At 35.5% G+C, this 22,707-nt stretch overlaps 1 protein-coding gene across 1 annotated transcript in view; it reads right to left on the bottom strand.

Annotated features, from left to right (window-relative positions):
• Positions 1-22,707, bottom strand: part of MACROD2 (mono-ADP ribosylhydrolase 2) — a 1,977,737-nt gene that overhangs the window by 804,783 nt on the left and 1,150,247 nt on the right. Inside the window, exon 6 of the mRNA XM_067012448.1 lies at positions 13,632-13,753. Within this exon, the coding sequence (XP_066868549.1) occupies positions 13,632-13,753 (122 nt within the window). The remainder of the gene's footprint in view (positions 1-13,631; positions 13,754-22,707) is intronic.

Consider the following 22,707-nt stretch of genomic DNA (forward strand, 5'->3'; position numbering starts at 1 on the left):
TTAAATTGGGAGCAGAAAATATTCACAGAGTAGTTACTCTTCCCTGAAAGGCATAACGAGGAACGCTTAGTTTATGCAAACAGTGCAGAGCCATTTCTTCGCCTTTTGCAAGAGGAAGTTAAATTCAAATTTAGCTCGCACACTTGAATGTACTTTGCAGTGCTCTGCTAGGCTCATGTGTGTTAGACTGTGAGGCATGTAGATTCACACTCCTTTGAAAATAATGTAACTGATCTACAAGCAGTTGTGGTCATTTCCATGAGGTTTGAGAGGTCATCTCATTGTCCTCTCTGCCTATACCCTTAGTTCTGGATCAGCCTGTGGGCAGAGAAACATGTGTGAAGCACATGCTGCAAAGCAGGGGCACCAGAAATTGTGCACTTGCTATTAGTGCATCTGTGTGAAACAGTTTGCTTTTTGAGAGCTCAATTGAAAGAGAAAAAAATAGTTATTATTGGGGGGGGAAACAGGGTATTATTGGGCTTCCTTGTATTTTTTTCACTCTTCAGCATAGTTTTTATTTTGAAATATATTTACTATGTTTAGAACCTTTAAAGGCATTATCCGTGAAACTTTGTTTCTAAAGTTGGGAGCACTTGAAAATTTAAAAATAATTTTTAGCAATCTATGACTCCTTAAAAAACATATGTATATACTATATATATGTATATATATATATATATATATATATATACTGTATATGCTATATACACAGAATTTTATATACAAACACATATAATATATATAATATACAGTGTACATTATATACTATATGTAGTATTAAAATACACACATAACCATATTACTGTAGCATTTAACAAATGAGTGTAGTTCCAATATCCATGCTGGTTGATATTTTCATTTACATTAACAAGTAAGACAAAAACAAAGTAACAAAGACATATATCAGAATTTCACTCATTTGTTAATAAGTGCCTCTTTGCTGAATAGAATAATAGCTTTTGAATACTGGAGGACTATTTCTGCAATTTCTTGTGGTTTTCACAATATAACAGCTATGGACACAACACATTTAATCTGCTTTATTAACATTTTTCATCATTTCCTTAAGTCAAGACAATCAGCAAAACAATAAACCAAGCCCTGATTTACAGCATTTGTTGATTTCTGTGGTGTAAATACTCTCACCATGGCCAATTTAAAGCTATCTATGTGATGTCACTGAACATGGGATTAGGAAGAGATGTACAGTAGCCACCAGCACAGAACATTTCTACCATTCAGTTATCATAGATATAAATAAACCCAAGAGCATACATAATAGTAAAATGTAATAAACTAATTAGGAAGTGATGAGTGTCAAGATATGTATAATTTAATTTTTGTATAATTTGATTTTTAATAAAAGCTATGTTTTAACAATTGACTTACAAAATTCATGAAATTGTATCAGTTCTTACAAGCCAGTACAAGCTGGCCCTACTGCATATATATGGATAATTTAAGATACATCTATATTGACCTGATGTTTGCCTGATGGTTTCTCATATTTGGACTGAGGTCATACCTTTTTGGCAAAAATACCACAGCAATGATGAAGTATCCTTCTTATTCCATCACATCAAGAGGCTCATGATTTTGATATGTCTTATTATTGGTGGTTAATCTGCTTACGGTGGTATCTGCTGGATTTCTCCATTATAAAGTTAATATTTTTCCTTAATGTTTAATACATATATTGAGGGATCTAATTCCAGTTTTGTTGATGGTAAAAATAATATAGCTTAGCTTTTTTTAAACATCTTTATTGGAGTATAATTGCTTTATAATGCTGTGTTAGTTGCTGCTGTATAACAAAGTGAATCAGCTATACATATACATATATCCCCATATCTCCCTCCTCATGTGTCTCCCTCCCACCCACCCTATCCCACCCCTCTAGGTGGACACAAAGCACCGAGCTGATCTCCCTGTGCTATGTGGCTTCTTCCCACTAGCTATCTGTTTTACATTTGGTAGTGTATATATGTCCATGCCACTCTCTCACTTCATCCCAGCTTACCCTTCCCCCTCCCTGTGTTCTCAAGTCCATTCTCTACATCTGCATCTTTATTCCTGTCCTGTCCCTGGGTTCTTCAGGACCTTTTTTTTTTTTTTTTTTAAGATTCCAAATATATGTGTTAGCATACGGTATTTGTTTTTCTCTGTCTGCCTTACTTTAATCTTTATGACAGTCTCTAGGTCCATCCATAGCTTAGCTTCTTGCATTAAGCATGGACCTGATGGAGAAATGGTTCTACTTTAAGTTGTCGAACATGGCACTTATTCTTTACTCATACTGCTGGCCACACTCTCATATGAGAACCCCATCTCCCCAAGGTATCCAAACATCCCAAGAAAGTAAAAGCATTTAGTATGGATTCTCACTATTCCTTTTTAGTAGGGAAATGCCCTTAACATCTAACTTTTGCATTAAAAAAAAATATCAAGTGTTTGAAAAGTTATTTCTGGATTTTCATTGTTTTGAAGACCTTCTGTAGTAGTTTGCTTCAAATGTTCCTCCAGACAGCTTTCTGATCAATTATCAGATGCCCAATAAAATCTGATCTTCAGAAATAGCTCTTGTGCCTTCTTTACAGGACTAGTCACAAAACCATGTATCTTTATAAATGTATACTAGCTGAGAGCTATGCTATTACCATTTCATAGAATTGCCATTTGTTGGATCTATACTTAGCTCTCTCACCTTCCTAGCTTCTCAAAGATTCAGGAATCACCAAAAAAAAGTAAAAAATACAATGATGTTGAGATAATTTCCCAGGAATACAATAACAATAAAAGTCACAGCATCTAGAAATGTTGTGAAACCATCTAATAGTAATAGTGAAAATTACTACCAGTAGAATGTAAGCTTCACAAGGGCCAACATACCCCAAGAACTTGGAACAGTGACTGGAATGTGTTGCTCAATACATATATGGTGCATAAACTACCATTAATAAATCTTACTATGCAGTCTCCTAAGCACTTCATAAGTATTGTTTTATTTTAGCTTCATGAAAATCCTTGGATGTACATACTAATATTCATCACTGCCTTTTATATTTTTAAACATTCAAGTTTGTTTTATTACGGAAAATTTCAAACATGCACAAAAAAGAAAACAGTGCACAGTCAGCCATCCATGTCTGCGGGTGCAGAACCCACAGACATGGTGGGTGGACATGGTGGGTGGACATGGTGGGCGGAACATGGTGGGCTGACAGTACTCATTTTATATAAGGGACTGGAGCATCCTTGAATTTTGGTGTCTGTTGGGGTCCTGGAACCAATCCCTTGAGGATATAGAGGGATGGCTGTAATAAATACCCACACACCCATCCATCCCCATTACAATATTCATATGTCATCTCTTTTAATACAAAAAGTGTAATGTATTTATTGTGTTATTTGAGAATATTCAATTCTTCTACAGTAGAAAACAAATGGGATGTATGAAACTCATGTGTTGAGTAATGATAAAAACTAAGAAGGTAGATTTTGAGATATAGGTAGGATTCATAGAATGTCAAATACATTTATAAGTTAATAACCTCTAAGGTATGATCCATGATAAAACGTATGAAACAAACAAAAGTGTCATCTCTAAATACAAAGAGATAAGGGCCACCTCTAGGATGACAGCAATGTGAGCTCTAAAGTGACTTCCTATTCATGATATCCATCATGGTCTCATTTGGCCCTACATCTGCTTTGACTTAGAAATACAGATGCTGTTCATCACCTAATTGATGAGCTACTAGCCAGGCACTCTTGCCCCTGTGTCTTTATCAAAGAGCAGGTGTGTATTGTTGACCCCAGATACCATCTGCCATGTTGCCTTGCTCATACCTCAACTCTGGTCTTCATATCCACAATGTAATAGAAAAGTCTGAGATGGCAGAGAGAGAAGGCATGGAAACACTGTGTGACCAGGAGTGATATAGGTGGTTCTTCCACTCTTTGTCATCCAGCCCAAATATGTTAAACTATCCCCTCTCTTTCTTTCCCCTTGACTGAATAAACCCTGATGTTTCCATTAAAAATAAATAAATAAATCCTCTTTTCAACTCTATTGAATTGTACATAAACAAGTCTAGAGAGCTTTCTTGATACAGACAGATTTATTGCTACTTTAAAATTTTTATTGGTTTTATTTGTTTTGCTCTTTTAGTGTCTCAGTTCAACAGCTTAAGAATAGCTTAGATTCCATTCATTGAAATTGCTCTTCTATAAAAACCATATCTGAACATTTGCAAGAAAAAATGGACAGTTTAAAGCCATTGCCTTTGCTCTAGACTATTAACCCTCTAGGTATATGCCAAAATTGCCCTGTTGTTCAAACCAAATTCTGTGGTCTGTGCTTTGAATTGACTATTTCCTCATGAAACAGTGATCTAATAACTGCTGCTCAGGTCAGGGAAAAATAAAACACTCACGACAAAAGCTTGCATTGCAAATCTGTTTACAGTTTCCATACAAATATCACTGTAATATACTTTCTTTGACAGTGTCCTGGGCTAGTATTTCCTCTGAAAGACACTGTTGTAGAAACCAGTAATGATTTTCCTGGGAATGTTCCCGAATCTGATAAAGGAACTAAAAATAATCAAGTTGACAAATCTAGCCAAATTATTTTATACTTTCACTTTAAATATATTTTCCTTGGTTTTTGCTAGTAGATATACATCTGCAGAATGTACACTTGACTAAAAATAATTCTTTCAACATTAGATGAGATGAAACAAAATGTTTCAAACACTCTTACAGAAAGAACTGATCATATTGTAAGACTCTTGAAGAAAATATAAGATAATGTATTTTCTAAAATTTTTAAGGAAGACAATTTGAAAGACTCCTTATATTGAAATAAAATCAAAGGTAACCTGCTAATCAAATTGCTCTCTGCCAGTATGAGTCTCCTAATTGATGAATGATTTTACATACAGCCAACCTTAGGTGGCCAATTCTTTTGGAGTTTGCATGATGAATCAAAGTTTATTATTATGAAATGTTGAGAAAATAATTAACCAAGGTGACATAATATTATGATACTATTTCTCCACTATCTAAGCATTACACTCACTTTCATAACTCCAAGCATCCCATAGAATGTGACACTAGTCTCATTAATCACCATCTTTATGACATTTATATCACACTATACTTAAAGAAGCAGAAAATTTGGATGGCTGAGTTCAAGAATAAAAATCTTTAGACAACTTGTGTCTAGCAAACTGTTCTATCAGAAACTCAGTTTAACTTAAGCTAATGGTTCTCAATTCAATCAGGCCCAACATGCCCTTTTTATAATAAATATTCTGTAAAGCCCTCTTGACTCTGCTGAGGTGACATCTACAAGTAGTATAACTCACCCACATGCAGAAGGCAGAGGGTATCAGTGCCCCACTCACATCTTCCAAGAATTCATTGTCCCAGTACATGCCCACCCACAGCATCCTCCAGCAAACACCCTTCCTGTGACTCTGCCTCAGGGCTTTCTCTCAGTCTAGTCAAGAAGCGCGCATGAAGTGAGGGGGAAGTTAATGTCCCAGGAGCAGTCCTCAGCCAACCAGAGGTGGAAGTGGAAGATAAATAACCCAGTTCTCCTCATCCCTCAGATGGGACAACTTCTAGGCATGCCTAGAAGTGTAATGCTTAGATAGGGAAATAGAACCAGTAGGATATATGTAGATAGATAGATAGATAGATAGATAGATAGATAGATAGATAGATAGATATAGATAGATATAGATAGATATAGATATAGACACAAAAACATACATATATACATACATGGGGATGTATATACTATTTTGCATGGAAGCTACATGGAATAATAAAATTATATTATTTAATCCTATTTTAAAGTGCTGAAAATATGACTTCAGTTTGTCTTCAGATTAAAATAAAATCTCAAACAATGTCAAAAAAATAAAATAAAATGATATACACATTGACTACAAAAACAAAAAAGAAAAAACCAGAACTGTGATATCAGAGTAGTCGGAGGAGAAGAGGTAACAAATTAAAGGGTCTGCTTTTAAGGCTGCAGAAGTCTTCTTGTAGAAAGGACTGCATTGATTGATGTGGTCTATAATGGAAACTCAGATAATGAAATAAAACCAGCATTTAAGAATTTCAGGCTGAGAACTCATTGCCATGGCAACCCTCTCAGAAGAGAACTTGTATAAGAAAATAAGATTCACTTGACTATGTCTTAAAATGAAAACCGACACTACAGTGAAACAATTAAATGCAGAATTCCAAAATTGCTTATTGCCACAGTGCCTAGAGGTACTGTAGGTCCAGCATCTCTTCCACTAGAAAGTATTACTTCTCAAAACGTATGACATGGAGGAAACATCATCTAGCTTTGAGGCATCTCTATGGGCATTGGATGTTTCCTACCAGTGAAGATTTATAATTGTTTTCAGTCCATAAATCATCTAGCATCACACTCATATGGAAACGACAGTGGTATACACCATTCAAACAAACAACTATCTTTTAGTCTACCCATAATCACAGAAAGCTACCAAATTCATATATCAATTAATACTTACACTTCGTGGGAAAATCATTTTTTAACCTATATAAAGTCTGGTTTATTTTCACATCCTAATCATTTTAATAAAAACATCTATTTTTTATTGCATGTTTTCACTCAAAGAATGTCATACTGGGTACACTATATTTTGTCAGTTAAACGGAGTTTTCTTGAATACCTAATATCACTGACAAACATGAATTTATGCCTTTTAGCTGATGCTGAGAGAAGAGATCACTTTGAACAGCATGGATGAGGTTCCTAAAATTGAACCTGGTGGTAAAAGAATTTGACATTGAGAAATTTTAAATCATATTGTAAAAAAAAAAGAGAGAAATAGAGGTCAAGAATAACATAAAAATCCTTATAATATATTTCTATGTTCACTTAAACAAAAAAATGATAAAAGCAGCATGACATATAAGATAATGCCTATGCTATTTTAATAACTCTATATCAGCATCTAGTGATAATGGGTACAGTATTATTAACCTCTATTTATCAGCCCTTTCTCCATAGAAATTTTTCCTTCCTGTCTTCAACCCTACCTCTGCTCCTGAGGTTTCACCAACATAAATAATTTCCATTTGCATATTTTAGCTAATATACATTCAAAAGGATATTCTGTACCTGTTCAGTCCTCCTCCAGTGCCACAACACCCTTTTCATTTTCTCAGGACATGACATTGTCCTAGAAATCAAAATCATTCTGTTGCTTGACTTCATGAGCAACTGATTATTCATTTCTCAAGTTACATGCATTTAGAATACTGTGGTTCTAAGACCTGGATCTATTTTTTGACATCTACCTTTATCTTTTCCAATGTTTGACTGAGAAAATCTGCACCCTCCTTGACTTTTCTTTCATTCTTTTTTCTATGCCCATTTCCAGTTCATTCTTTTTCTAATTATCCCCTACATGGTGACTTACGCTTTTTGCTTATACTGGAATCAACATTCTCAAGGTTGTCAAGAATGTATACCAAAGTAAATTTGCATGCATTTGAATTTTTCCCAAGGGGAAAAATGAGTTCCCAAGGGGAACTCATGGTTGGAGGAAAATAACTGAATCAATGTTTGAAGTAAGTTGGATGGAATAAGGTTCTTGCACAAACCACATCTAGGATGCATGAAAGATTGGTCAGATTTTTCACCTGAAACTCTTTATGGTAAGTTCTCATGATTAAAACCCTAAATTTAAACATTCTTGGTATTAATAAAGCTAATTAATAATTCATAGAAGAGAGCTGCCACTGTAAAATGAACCATTAGATTTATTGATTAATTTATTTTTATTCTTTTACAACCTAAAGCAAACATGTGGGTACATATTGAAAAAAGTTACCACAAAGAATGAATACAGGAGAAAAAGTTAAAGCAATTTTCTCATCTAAATTAATAAAAGGAATATTATTTTTATAGCAAAATATTATATCCACAAATGTCACATCCAGTAACCAAATAACTACCTTATTTCTAGATAATTATGTGACTCACTTTTCCTTCTTCTCTATTTAAAAAGTATCTCCTTTTAGCACAACTGGAAGGTCAGTGAAATTTCTTTGTACCCCACTTTGTTTCCTGTTTCTCCCAACTTCCCTTCCAATTCTCCCTCAGGCTGAGGTGCTTGGTACTTTTATTATCCTCTAATTTATCCTGCCAAAGTGAAAAGTAATTTGATAAATTTCTTCAAATTAAGGTATTAGGAAATTCATCATCTGCTGATCTCCTGAGTATTTGCATTTTAAAGGAAAACTGCAGAGAAAGAACAATTCCTGACCATCATAAATTACTCATTATTAGGGAGGGTGGGAGGGAGGGTGACACAAGAGGGAAGAGTTATGGGAACATATGTATATGTATAACTGATTCACTTTGTTGTAAAGGAGAAACTAACACACTATTGTAAAACAGTTATACTCAAATAAAGATGTTAAAATAAAAAATAAATAAATAAATAAATTACTCATTATTACAGAATTTCAGGGTTCCATGGGAAGATATTTAAAAGTGATGAGAGAACAAGAGAGTACTCTCAAATCATACAATGGACATGACGATCTGGTCTATTTATTTGTCTGGATGGTCAGGAGATTGAGGCAAATTATATACTTGAAGGTAAACATTATATCCTCTAGGTCTTAGGAAATATCTAAAAATGTCTTGGAACACAGTAGGTTTTATTATTTATTAAACAAATATATGATCATATTATTTGGTTTACCGCCAGCAAAATTTTGAAGAATATATTCCTTCAGAGAAATTAGAGTAAAGCAAACATCTCTGACCCCTCTGCTGTGACACCAAAGCCTTTGGCTTCATTTTGGCAGAAAAGTGGTACCATCAAATATTTCACTTATTCACAGACATTTCCCTGGCCCACTTGCAGGTAGGCAGGACTATGTGAATAGTTCTGGCCAATTAAATGGAAGCAGAAATTATGTGTGTCACTTCAAATCTGAGACAGTAAAAGGTTTATGCATGATTTTGCAAAATTCATGGCTGAGGAGGTTGTCAGCTCCAAATAGCAGAGCCCAGAGAAAGTGCGATGCCTATAAGACAGGGTCTCTGAATGTAGGCCACTAAGATTTTGAGGTTATTTGTGGGTGTAGCACAGCCTAGCTGATCCAGACCAGTAGAGTAGTACATTCCCTTTATGGCATTTACCACACTGCCTTATAGCCACTTTGTTACACATCTGCTACCCCACCTTAGCTAGTTACTCCTCATTTATTTTTGTAGCTTTATTGTAAAACAACATATAGTGGAAGAAACCATGGTAACATAAGAGTATTTTTTAAGTTAAAAATTAGACTACAAATTTAAGACAGCTGCATGTGGTGACAAGATTAGTATAATTTAATTCAATTCAGTGCATCTACTGAGCAATAAAGGTTTGTGGCATGTTCTGTGCTGTCAATACACACATGAGTTGGTAATATTAACAATGATATTATTAATGATTATGAATAAGATGATATTAATCATTATTAGCAACCTTAATAGTTTTAATTGCCTAAATAAACACAGTAGTATGAGATAATAGAAAATATATGTTGGTTTCTGTCCTAGTTACTGGCACAGAGCTCCAGAAACCTTTGTAATTTCTGAAGTGATAAGAATACTGGGAGCATCTTTTGTTTTATTTGTCTTTGATCCCATGCCTGACACAGGGCTCCTAAACCTCTTGTAAATTTCTAAGTGATAAGAGAACTAGAAGAATCGTTTGTCCTAATGAATTGACTCTGAGTGGGCTTCTGGATGACTTGAGACATGATTAGAAGCTTGGAATTTTCATTCTTATCCCTCATCCTCCAGACAAGGGAGAGGGGCTGGAAATGGAGTCAATGATTGATCATGCCTGTGTGAGTAAGTCTCCGTAATACCCCAATAGTTTGGGGTTTGGAGAGCTTCTAGTGGGTGCACACAACCACACCAGGAGGATAAAAACCCACCCCAACTGCACGGGGATAGAAGCTCCTGTACTCTGGACCCACCCAGACCTCATCCTATGTATCACTTCATCTGGCTGTTCATCTGAATCCTTTATCATATCCTTTGATAAACTGGTACATGTATGTAAGTGTCTCCCTGAGTTCTGTGACCTGCTCTAGCAAATTAATTGAACCCAAGCAGAGGGTCGTTGGACCTTCCAATCTATAGCTAGTAGGTCAGAAGCATAGGTGACAACCTGAGCTTGCAACTGGCATCTTAATGGTATGTGTGAAGGGTGGGGAAGGGGGTGACAGTCTTGTGGGACTGAGCCCTGAATCTATGGGGTCTGACACTATCTCCAGGTACACAGTGTCAGAACCGAGTTAAATTATAGGACACCTAGGTGGGGTTGCAGAGAATTGCTTAGTGTGGGAAAAACCTCCACACATTTGGTGACCAGAAATGTCATGAGTGAACTGTTCTGTGGGAGTAGTAAAGGAGACTCACAGGGAAGGAACACACACTAGGGAAGAATGAGATTTTTCCCTACATAGGAGGAAGAAAAAAATTGAGATTTTCCTTTACAAATATACTAACTGGGTACTTCACGATAATTTATTTCCGTATAAAAACATCAAGAAATGATATGATAGTGTCTAGAGGTCTGGGTTTCAGAATATCAAAGCAAGAATGATCTCAATCTCCTAAATTTGCCAAATCATAAACTGTGAAAATATCTTACACTTGAAGTAATATTATCAAATACTTTTATAGAGAATATATTTTCCAGTTATTTTATATTCATTATTTCAACTGATTCCCATAATAGCCTCATGATTTAGACGGTAATAATTTACTGATTCTTTGTATATGGAAACTGAGGCTACAAAATACTGACATGACTTTTCCATGGTCACACTAAGCTGATCTGATAAAAGGGTTTATGAGAAATTTTCTTTGACATGCATATAAATGAGCTCAAGTTAACTTTATTTTCCATCTTACTAACTGGAATTGTGATATCAGACATCTCTCCCCGTCTATAGTAATGTCTATAAAGTAGAAGTCTGTACAATAAAAGATGTATCCAGTCATGATAACATTTCTAAGAATTTTACATTTCCCCCCATATGACAAGGATTTAATGACATTAGCATCATTATTTTTTTTAATGTTGGTCAAGAACAAGACATTCCATATAAAGTAGAAAGCCCCATTTCCTCCTGCAAGAAATGAAAGAAAGGTAGCCACCATGGGGAACAATATGAAGGTTCCTTTAAAAACAGAGTTACCATATGATCCAGCAATCCCACTCCTGGACATATAGCTGGAAAAACTATAATTTGAAAATATACACACACCCCAGTGTTCATAGCAGCACTATTTACAATAGGCAAGACATGGAAGCAACCTAAATGTCCATCAACAGATGGACATCAATAAAGAAGATGTGGTACATATACAAAATGGAAAGCCATAAAAAGAATGAAATAATGCCATTTGCAGCAACATGAATGGGCCTAGAGATTATCATACTAAGTGAAGTAAGTCAGACAGAGAAAGACAAATACTATATGATATCACTTATATGTGGTGTATAAAAGAATGATACAAATGAACTTATTCATTAAACAAAAACAGACTCACAGACACAGAAAACAACCTTATGGTTACCAAAGGGGTGGGATAAATTAGGAGCTTGGGATTAGCATATATACACCACTGTATATAAACAAGATAAACAAGGTCCTACTGTATAGCACAGGTAACTATATTCAATACAACATTGTAAATCAATAGTGTTCAATAAAAAAAAGAAAAGAAAGAAAGAAGCAAGGAAGGCAGATTTTTTTAAGAATATGAGACAAGATATTTGATGGCAACTCCAGTCAACCATGTAAGAACGTGGTGATCAATTTAGCTGGACATTTTCCTTCATATTTTACAGATATTTTCCATCTCCATTTTTATTTACTAATATTACAATGACTTCAGTTTAGTGCCACCACGTGCTAATTTTATCCAAGTAACATGTAATTAACCCCTCAAAATCATCATCAAACATGGTAAACATAGAATAGACCTAATTCCAATCTCAGGATGACTAGAGTATCACATTATAGGGCATCTGATAAAAGTTAATTTAACTTAGTCGATAATTCTTCCACTCTTTACCTCATGGTAGCAAGTACAGTAAGAGCAGATGTGATTATTTTAAGGTCATCATAGTTGGGGATGTATATTTTTTCTGTTAAAAGGATGGGTGATGTTTTTACACTGTTTCTAATGGGCTAGTCTCTTCTTACTTTTTACTGACTTCAAGAAAATCATTAGAGATGCCAGTGAATTTGTTAGCAAATTCTCTTCAGGTCTCAAGGTCCATATTTCCCAAGTTGGAAACTTTTATACATATCCATTTTTCTTAGCACTTCAGCCCCATTTGCCTCTTTTAATCAATAAGCTATACTGACAAAATTTTAATTATTCCCAGAATGTGCACACCTGTTTTGATTTTTCTTATTTTCCTTTAGAGAACAAAATGAGTCAACTGGTTTAGTAGCTTACTTTGCTCCCTCTTTGAACTACAGCTTTCTCCTCTACGACAAAACAGTGTCTAACCTATTGATTCATTTGCAAAGAGAAAATTTTTTAAAATCAAAGAGTGAAATGAAATATCTAGCTCTGTTAACAAGTAGGCAAAGATGTAAAAAGCAGCGTAATTGGCTTGAAAAAAAGTTGTCTTATTTTAAGCAAACTCACATTGGAAAAGGCACTTCATAATTATAATCATGCATGAAAAGTACAGCAACCATCCAGGGTTATCTAAATGTGCCTGACTCTCAATGCTCCTTCATGCAAATACTAAAACCACCACTTCTGTGAACTCGCAAGCAATGCTGATCCATTCAGCCTGCTAAGAAGTCAAGTGTTTAACTATCTTCCTGTTCCATGATTTCAGCAAGGTTAAACATCTATCTGAAAAACCCAAGGGATTCTGCCCAAATTAACTTACGATTGGGTGTTTACACTCTCATTTTTCTCATAGTTTTATTTTACTGGTGTAATTGAGATGTAATAAATGTAGGGCATGTTGCAAAAGAAAAGCAGGTGAATAAATACCTCCAAATCCAGCTAGAGGAGACCCCCTTTCATCTCAGCCTACTGCTAAGGAAATAGATTAGATCCACATTTTCTGAACTCTCCCATCTAAATTGATAAAACTAAGAAGGGATGTGGCATACCCAACTACAGAGTATTCGTTTAGGAAGACCAAAATCAGTCTCAAAGAATAACATCTTTCAAGTTAAAACACATACACACACACACACACAGACACACACACACACACACACACTCACAAACGTTTTCTTCAAAAGCTAATGGCAACAGGGGGAAAATAAATTCGATGTGATGGTTCCAGTTCTGGGACTCTATACTTTCAAATTCTAAAACATTTAGGCAAATATTTAGGGCACACAAATGAGTGGAGTCACAATAACTGATAGACTACATCACATACTAAGGTCATTAAACTTGGCTTTTAGAATTATAGAAATGATATTCTACCCTCATTTTGGACAAGATTGATTTCGCAGTATATAAAGGCTGAAAAAGAATAAGAAATAAGAAGCATAAAAGTACTTACCACTGATCGGATGTTATTTTCTTTCACCAGTTTCAGAGATGATTTATAGCAATTTGCAAGGTCTTCCTTGTGGGAACCATTAATATGGCCTCTGGCTATTGGTCCTACGGTATGGATAACATCTGTAAATGCAAAAGGAAGGAAAAATAGGATAAGCAAGATATTTTTCACTTTTCACATAATTGGTGCTTTATTTATTTTAGGTATTTGTGTTGGAGCTTGGAGACAAGCAAGCTAAGAAATACTGATGATGCAAATGCTTCTCTGGTAAAAGATTTTAGATAGCACAGCTTTTTAAAGTAGGCAATTTTCCAGGAAGGTGATAATTGTGAAGAGAAATCCCCTACCAGTAAATTGTTCCATTGCTACTGGTCAGATCCAAGCATAACAGATTATAATATGAGGTGTGAATAATTGGCATGCTGGCAGAAGAAAAATCCTCAGTGGGAAATAAACTGAGAAATAGTTGCCTACAAAATGAACATTCTGAATTGACGTGGGAAGGAAGTACCAGTGTTACACATCACTTTACTTATAAATAAGGCGATAGTATCAGGCATTGTACACAATAAAGAAGGGCAAGTCTCTGGAAATATGTCAAAAGAATTTATAATAATCAGTAATAACACTAAAAGTGTTATTTTTAATTTAATTTATTTTTTAATACAGCAGGGTCTTTTTAGTAATCTATATTATACATATTAGTGTATACATGTCAATCCCAATCTCCCAATTCATCACACCACCACCACCATCCCTTTCCCCCCTTGGTGTCCATATGTTTGTTCTCTACATCTGTGTCTCTATTTCTGCCTTACAAACCGGTTCATCTGTACCATTTTTCTAGATTCCACGTATATGCGTTATAAAAGGAATAATTTTTAAACATCCCTACCAATTTACAATGCAATCTATGATCCCCACACACATGAGGTATGCTGGGGATAATGGTTCCTAATAATTACTTAACTTCTATTTTTCACTATATTGAAACTTTCAAAAATCAATCTGTACTTTTCATCCTCTATTTATATTTAAAACACAAAATTAAAAATTTTTGTTTTGGCATATAAAACCAGGAATTGTGGTATACATAAACATTTAAGTTTAAGAACTTAATTAAATAGAACTGTCCTCATTTTAAGTCAATAAAGGTTGGAAGAAATAAACCAAATTTTAATCCAAATTACTTGAAAATGCCTTCTAACTCCTGCTTCTCAGTCTTATCTCTTAATCTGGATTATAAACTCATTTAAATGATGTGAGTAACAGTAACTAATCAACTTTGATCAAAAAAGAAATTTGGTCATTAGAATATTATAATGAAAATAAATGACTTGCTTTGGCTAATCAGTACCACTTAATTTCAAAAACAGTAACAAGAGAATAAGAACGCTTTACCAAAATGCAACTATGGAATAGTTTTAAATTGCATATGAAATTTAAATAGCAGAAAATAAATCACTAAGAGAAAGGTCTTTGTTAATTGTCTGCTAAATGTCGAGAGTATTATTTAATGTTGAGAAAATCCCCAAATGTTGATTTCAACTTTTAACGACTTTAAACAGTATTTAAACCCTTGTCAGATAATGTTGAAGATGATATCTTGTGATCAAAATAGGCAGAAACCTCATTAGTGAGTTTATGCAGATGTTATTTCACAGACAAACCTGGCTTTAAAATGAGAACCGCTATGACATATTAATAGAACGAGAGGATAAAGGGAGATTAGGTTGTATTTAGCGAAAAACAAAACAAAACAAAACCGCAGACACACACACACACACACACTAATATTTTTTTTGTAATAACAAATAAGAATCGCAACAGGATTTCCCAAAGCAGGTTCAGTAAGATATGGGTTTAAAGGTCAATTCAATTTGGGGATCACCAGGTGAGATTAAGTCAATCAGTTACCTTAGTGTAGGGTTCCTCTGGACACTTAGGATGCTACAATGAATTGTGAGTCTCCACAAGGGAGGGGGGTGATGAACACAGAATGCTCTGTTTCCAAAATACATTTGACTAAACTTAAGGTATGCAGAGTCCCTCATGGGCCTAAGTTTCCACAAATTAACCTGTGCCCTGTTATTCCAGGGCAATTTTGGCACCCCCCTTGCCATTGTTGAAGGTGAAATCTATGGTTTTTGTTTTATTTGTTTTCTTAAACCTTATTCCCATTGCCTCTGTCCATCAAATACCATATAAAAGAGCAACAGGATATGACTTTGGTTTCCTTATTTTGTGGATGGAGAAGGTTAAGAATAAATGTTTCTTATCCAGGTCATAAAGATGTGTCTACTTTTGTCAAGTGAACACAGGGCTTAGGGGCATTAATGGGAAGAAGAGAGAGAGAGAGAGAGAGAGAGAGAGAGAGAGAGAGAGAGAGAGAGAGAGAGAGAGAAGTCCATAAGGGCAGGAAATAATGACATAATAAATAAATGTTTCCTTTGCTTTCTCCTTTAGCCATCTTTCTCCACAAAACTAACATGGAATTTTTGAAAAATTATTCCTTTCATTTCTTCAGTTCTCCATTTAATTTAAGCCTGAGGACAGCCAATAAAAGAGCATCCTCAACATCAAAATATTGATCTCTGTTGGTTATGCTCTGTATTAACTTTACAGCATCCAAGATCAAGTGTTATTATCGACCAATATAACAACCTCTCAGATCCACAAACCTGGAGGCGAATCAATGTAAAGCTCGAAAGGAAATTTTCTTCATTATTTTAATTGTTTATAGTACTTATGGGTGACTCTTTTACACCAAGGAGTTCCTCCTTTTCCTGTTATAAAATTCAGTCAGGAGGCCTGCCTTCTGATTCCAGCTCCAGCCCTGATTAGTGGAGTAACCCATATGAAGCCATCCTTTCATTGGTCCCTGCCTTGGTTTCCTTATCCACAAAATGAATCAGCTGCTTAGATGATTTCTGTGGTCTCTTCTGTGCTTGGGGCATCATTAGTATTTAACCTTGTAATTGAGACAGATGGAGTACAGAATGATGTCTGGGCAGTTAAAAGGACTTTAAACACTGTTAAGTGGCTCTCAAGCTTTTTGAGTATAAGCATGTTTATCAAATACCAAATACCTCTTTTTAATATCAAAAGTCTTATGGTCTACCCTTTCACAGTAGTAGTTTCAAAACCCACTGATGGAGAACAAGTTAGAGAAAAACAGCTATTAAAACTTCAATGATGCTTTGTATTAATTTACATTTTATTAAAACACATTACAATCTTCAGAGCAGACATATGCATGTGAGATACATGCATTCAATTTATGGAATTATCTTGCACATGAATTTGTGGATTCCATGGTATAGATAAGATAATGTAAATAGAAGTGTTTCATCTGATGCCTGGTACATGCAGACACTCAAGAAATGCTAATTATCAGCAGCAGTGGCATCCCAGGCATCCTGAGCACACAGGCAGGAATGGCAGTTACCATCTTTCCTCTGGTGTGGAAAGAGCACTAGACTATAAGCCCTAAGATCTGATTATAATTGTCAGAAGTCCCAAATCTGTCACTAACCAGCTGTTGACCTTGGGCAAGTCATTCTTCTCTTTGGGCTTTGGTCTTAAAACCTAAAAGAAGAGTTGAATAAGATGGCCTCTAAGATTCTTTGCAGCTCTCAAATACCATCCCTCTTCTACATGTCTATCAAGAATTAAGCTATAGGTTCTGAGTAGTCTAATTCACTATTTTCCAGACAAATGAACATCAGTAATGGTTCAATTTTCTCCAACATGCCTATACAATGAAATGCAAACTGGCACCATTCCCAGAGAGAGTGGTTAACCATATCTTTCCAAATTACAAATGTAGTCTCCTTTTGGTATAAAGTTCTATTTCTAGGAATATATTCTGTGGATGATATGCTTGGAGACAACCTAAATGTCCATCAGTAGGGGACTAGTGAAATAACTGTACATTTATACAATGAAACATTATGCTTCTGTAAAAAGGACAATGAAGGTATTTATGTATGAATATGGAAAGATATTCAGGATATATTACTATGGAAGAAAAAGAAAGAAACAAAGAAATAGAGAGAGAGAAGGAAAGGAAGGAAGGAAGGAAGGAAGGAAAGAAGGAAGGGAGGGAGGGAAGGAGAGAGGGAAGAAAAGAGATGCAGAAATGTTAAGCATGGTACCATTAGTGTAAAAATATCTCCACAGGTATAGAAAAGAATGCATATTTGTTTTAGTTAATATATGCATAAAATATCTCTGGGAGGATAAACAAGTAATTAACAGCAGTGGTTAACCTATGAAAACTACAAGGATAGGGCCAAATATGGGAAGAAGACTTTTCACTGTTTACTAATATTTTTGATGTTCAAATTATGTGAATGTGTTACCTATACAAAAATTAAATTAAGTATTAAAACAAAGATCATATGGTTAAACCAAGTTCCTGAATTCCATCTACCATATTCCTACAACATATAAAGACTTAATATGCTTTCTAAAGATGATCTTATATCACTATAAATAAGAAAATACACTTAAAAATATTTACATAATTTCAAGGGATTTAAAATAATAACTCCACTAGGTATATTTTTCTTTTATTTTGCTACTCTCAATAATCTCTTTATATAAAACAATTATTGTCAGATAAAAGTAGGGTTTAAATGGTAGGAAAACTGGCATTTTTTACCTATATGGCTTATATCTATATTTAAAGTTTTACTATAATTTTAATATGCAAACTGAGTCCTAGATACCTTACAGTGAAAATGTACGACAGGAACATATTTCTCAGATATCTCAGTTACCAAAGAATTTTGTATAATGGTCAAGAATTTTTAGAGATGAAAAGGACAGTAGAGAAAATTTAATCTATTTTCCCTTGCTCAGTGGATCCACAGGAGAAAGAATTATGCCCAAAGTCACACAGATCAATGTGGGGAGACACACTATCACAGAGACAATATGATTATAAATAAACTTCTCCCAGTGTGGCTACTTATTGAAGGAAATGGCATACATTTGTGTATATAAAGTTTGTCATGCTTATCATGAATTCCATTACTTTAGCCTCATACTTTTTATACATGCAAATTCTGACTGGCTACTGCTGTGCAAGAAATTACCCCAAAACATGATAACTTAAGACAACAACAACACTTTATTATTTTTTATGGCTTTTCTGGATCAACAATTCTGCAATGGCTCAACTAGGGGGTCTGGCATGGAGCCTCTGATATGGTTGTAGTTGGGTAGTGGCTGGCAGTGGAATAGTGTGGGCTCCAGCAGCTAAGGGCCGGCCGGCCAGACATCTCTCCCCTCTTCCTGTGGTCTCAGGGACTCTCCATGGGGGCCAGTTTGGGTTTCCTTATGGAAGCCTCAGAACAGTCAGCTTGCTCACATGACAGCTCAGGGCTCCAAGACCAAGTGCACCAGAGGTGGAAGCTGTGTTATCCTTCCTATCCCAGCCTTGAGAGCGACACAGTGTCACCACCACTGTACCCTGATGGGTTGCAACTGTCACAAAATTCCACCATTTCAAGTGGAATCATGCAGACTTCACCTCTTGATGGGAGAAGTAGCAAAGCATCTGTGGACATGTTTTAAAACCGGCACAATGAGGGATTCCCCAGACACCTGGGGCTTTTGGGGGGTTAGCATGTTTATCAAATACCAAGTGTTGTGGTAGATAAATAAGATATCATAGGAAAAACTTATATGATTATTTCCATGCAGTCATTCATAAAGACAGTATGGAGGTTCTTCAAAACATTAAAAATAGAACTACCATATGATCCAACCATTACACTTCTGGGTGTTTATTCAAAGGAAAGAAAAACATCTCAAATAGATATCTGCACCCCCATGTTCACTGCAGCATTATTTACAATAGCCAAGATATGGATATAACCTAAGTATCCATTGATGGATGAATGGATAGAAAAAAATGAGTTTTATTTATATAAACAATGGAATATTATTCAGCCATAAAAGTGAAGGAAATTCTGCCACTTGTGATAACATGGATGGGACTTGAGGGCATTATGCTAAGTGAAATAAGTCAGAGAGAGGAAGACAAATACTGTATGATCTCACTTACATGTAGAATCCAAAAAGGAAAAGAAACAAACCCAGCAAACCATACAGAGAACAGATCGATGGTTGCCAGAGGCTGGGGGCAGGAGGGGATGCGTGAATGGATGAAGGAGGTCAAAAGGTACAAACTTTCAGTTCTAAGATAAATAAGTCCTGGGAATATATAATGCACTGTATGGTGACTATAGTTTCTAATACTATATTGCATATTTGAAAGTTGCTAAAAGAGTAAATCTTAAAAGTTCTCATCAGAAGAAAAAATCTATTTCCAGTATGAAGTTCTCAGACCTATTATCTTAATAAGTCAACTGCTGATTTAATTAAAAAATCACAGCTAGAGAACGACTGAATATGAAATTAATATGCTTATCAATTGTAAATACAATCTAATTTGGAGATCACAGTACGATTGTAGCTCCTAGACAGAACTTCCTGGCCCGGCACTAATTTTGTTGTTTCTTCTGTCTTAAAGTCTGGCAGGAATTTGTAGGCAAAGGAAAGGGCAGGGATGGCTGTTACAGAATCAGCATCGTATCTCACTGTGAGCAATGAAAATAATGTTGTTTCCCTGAATTGTCCAGCTCCACATTCCAGAAAGGAAGAGCAGCCTTCATGCACTTGAAGCCCTTTCTTAAGGAAAGCCAAGAAAACAGCAATGCGGTCTATACATTTAATCAACATCTCAAATGCAAGCCCTGGAAGAGGTATGCAAAATGGGATGGCAGGTCGTTTTGTACTTTATCTGTCTAAAGTGTGGCAAGACAAATCGAGCCTGATTTTGTTCATCTATTTCTGAAATCAATCAGCCTATAAATCAGCTCTTTTGTTTTGAAGCTAAAACCACCACCTTGTGCTCCCCCCACCTCGTTCTATCCTGGGAAGTTAGTCTGAAGTCTATAGAAAAGGAGGGTAGGATGGAAGGTTGTCTTTGAAGGGGGTGCCAGAGGGAGCATGCTTGCATTTCCAAATGTGTAAATTGAAAAATGTGCAATTGGAATGCCAAATAAATATTGAAGGCAGGAGAATCATTTACTAGGATTCGATCAGACTTCCGCGTGATAAAACAAATGCAGCAAAAACATTCTGCGAAAAAATATTAGCATAATGAATTTTAAAACAACTGAGGGAACACATATAGGTTGCTCTCATCATTTTCCATCTGAGAAGCAACTGTGCTACATTCAAACTGTTAATGAAGAGTCAGACCAGGAGTAGAATCAATTACACATTGCTTTCATTCACTCCACTCTTGTATTCATAAGCATAATCGGTCCATCTAACAGACTGCATAATGATGTTGTGTCCTGTCAATCATATTCAAATTGCATGAATTTTAAGGAGAAAAAACAATGCGTGGAATTAAATTGATTTTCTTTTCTAGAGCTACAAGCACAAAGCCAAGCACTAAAAGTATTATTTGCAAATCTTATTGGCCAATTTATATGGTAAGCACCACCAATCTGCAACCTGAAACAGAATATTTGAAGTTCGGTTAACGGGAAGTTGAATTACCACCTGATAGCATTACAAAGTAAATGCTGTCTTCTTTCTCCATATAGGTCAATGTTTTCAGATACACATTTTCAGAGCTTGTTTTTATTATATTTCAAGAAACAATTGTCCATAAGATGTTCCTTTTCAATCTACAGCAGACAACAGTTAGATTGTATTTCAGCTGCAGCATGTTTCTAAATTTGGATTATTCTCTCATACATTTCTTCAGCTGCATGTTTGATTTCTTGCCATGCTCTGAAAGACTAGTCATACAGCTTTGTGCATGAGTTTGGGATAAACCAGCACTTAACAATGTTATTTTCTAGTGCATTTTCCTTTGAGTCTGTGAGTTGAGCCTATTTTGTTAGTTTTCCCTCCAGTGTTCTTGGTTATAAAGGGCTTCTAGTTCACCCTAGTTCACCTCTCTTAGCCTCCTTGGTGCTGTGGTTCCCTAAATAAAATGTCTACGTCTATGTCTATGTCTAAGATGAAATACACAGTAGCTAAACACCATTTGCATTTTACAGCTGATAAAGGCACACTGAATGCACTGTCCAAGCTTGAAGGAGTACACCCAGGTCAGTTTGAGGTCTGAATCCCATTTTTACATTAAAATGTGACAGTGTTGCCACGTTTCGGGCACCTTGTGCTGACAATATGTTTCATGTTTCATTGACTTCAAAGTTGTGAAGTTTTAAGCTTAATTTGTGAGGGTCAAGTTTTAAAATAATACTTGAGCAATTTCTACCAAAATGTTATCCTCCATATTAAAAAAAGAAAGAAAAGAAAAAAAGAAGGAAGGGGCAAAGCTCATTTTAAATTTTTTACTAGCTCTATCTCTTCTGCCAAAGGTTTATTTTAGGTCAGTCCTATTGATGGGACTGTGTCCTATTTCAACTGGACACCTACACATAAGGGTCTATTTGCAATAATATAGATTGAAATTTGTAAAAAAGGGATATCTTGTGGTCAGCCATTTATAGAATATTGGAGATTCCACAGGGTACTGGGGGCATCTGCATTACAATAGTGTTATTTCCAACAGAGGGGGTCTCAGAGAGACTGTGGGAAGCTGAATTTTCTGCAAAATTCCAACATTTCACCATCATTTTAGAATGAGCCAAAAGAGAACACATCCTAGAAGGAAGTGAGTCAAATACATGGCATTTTTAATACTTCAATAGCAGGGGTGAGAGGAGGTGGAGGTCCAGATAGACAATATGACTTTTTCAAGGAAAACAATAATAAGATCTTTGTTCTGGTTCAAGGGATGGATGGCAATTGGCAGCCTTTTCAGAGAGATGCAAAACCAGTGCTTTATGAAGACACAAGGGGAAAGTAGGCTTTAAAAATTCTATGTAGTGAGTAAAAATAAATGAACGTCAGTCCCCTCCTTAGGGTAACTCTACAAATGTGGAATCTAGGCTGGGACTGAAGTGTGCAGAGGAGTCAGTGTGCTTGTTTGTCAACAACCTTCCTTTATAGCTCCCTTGCCACCACAAGTATGGAC

The sequence above is a fragment of the Kogia breviceps genome, chromosome 14 (genome assembly GCF_026419965.1).
Source record: "Kogia breviceps isolate mKogBre1 chromosome 14, mKogBre1 haplotype 1, whole genome shotgun sequence".
Lineage (NCBI taxonomy): Eukaryota > Metazoa > Chordata > Mammalia > Artiodactyla > Physeteridae > Kogia > Kogia breviceps.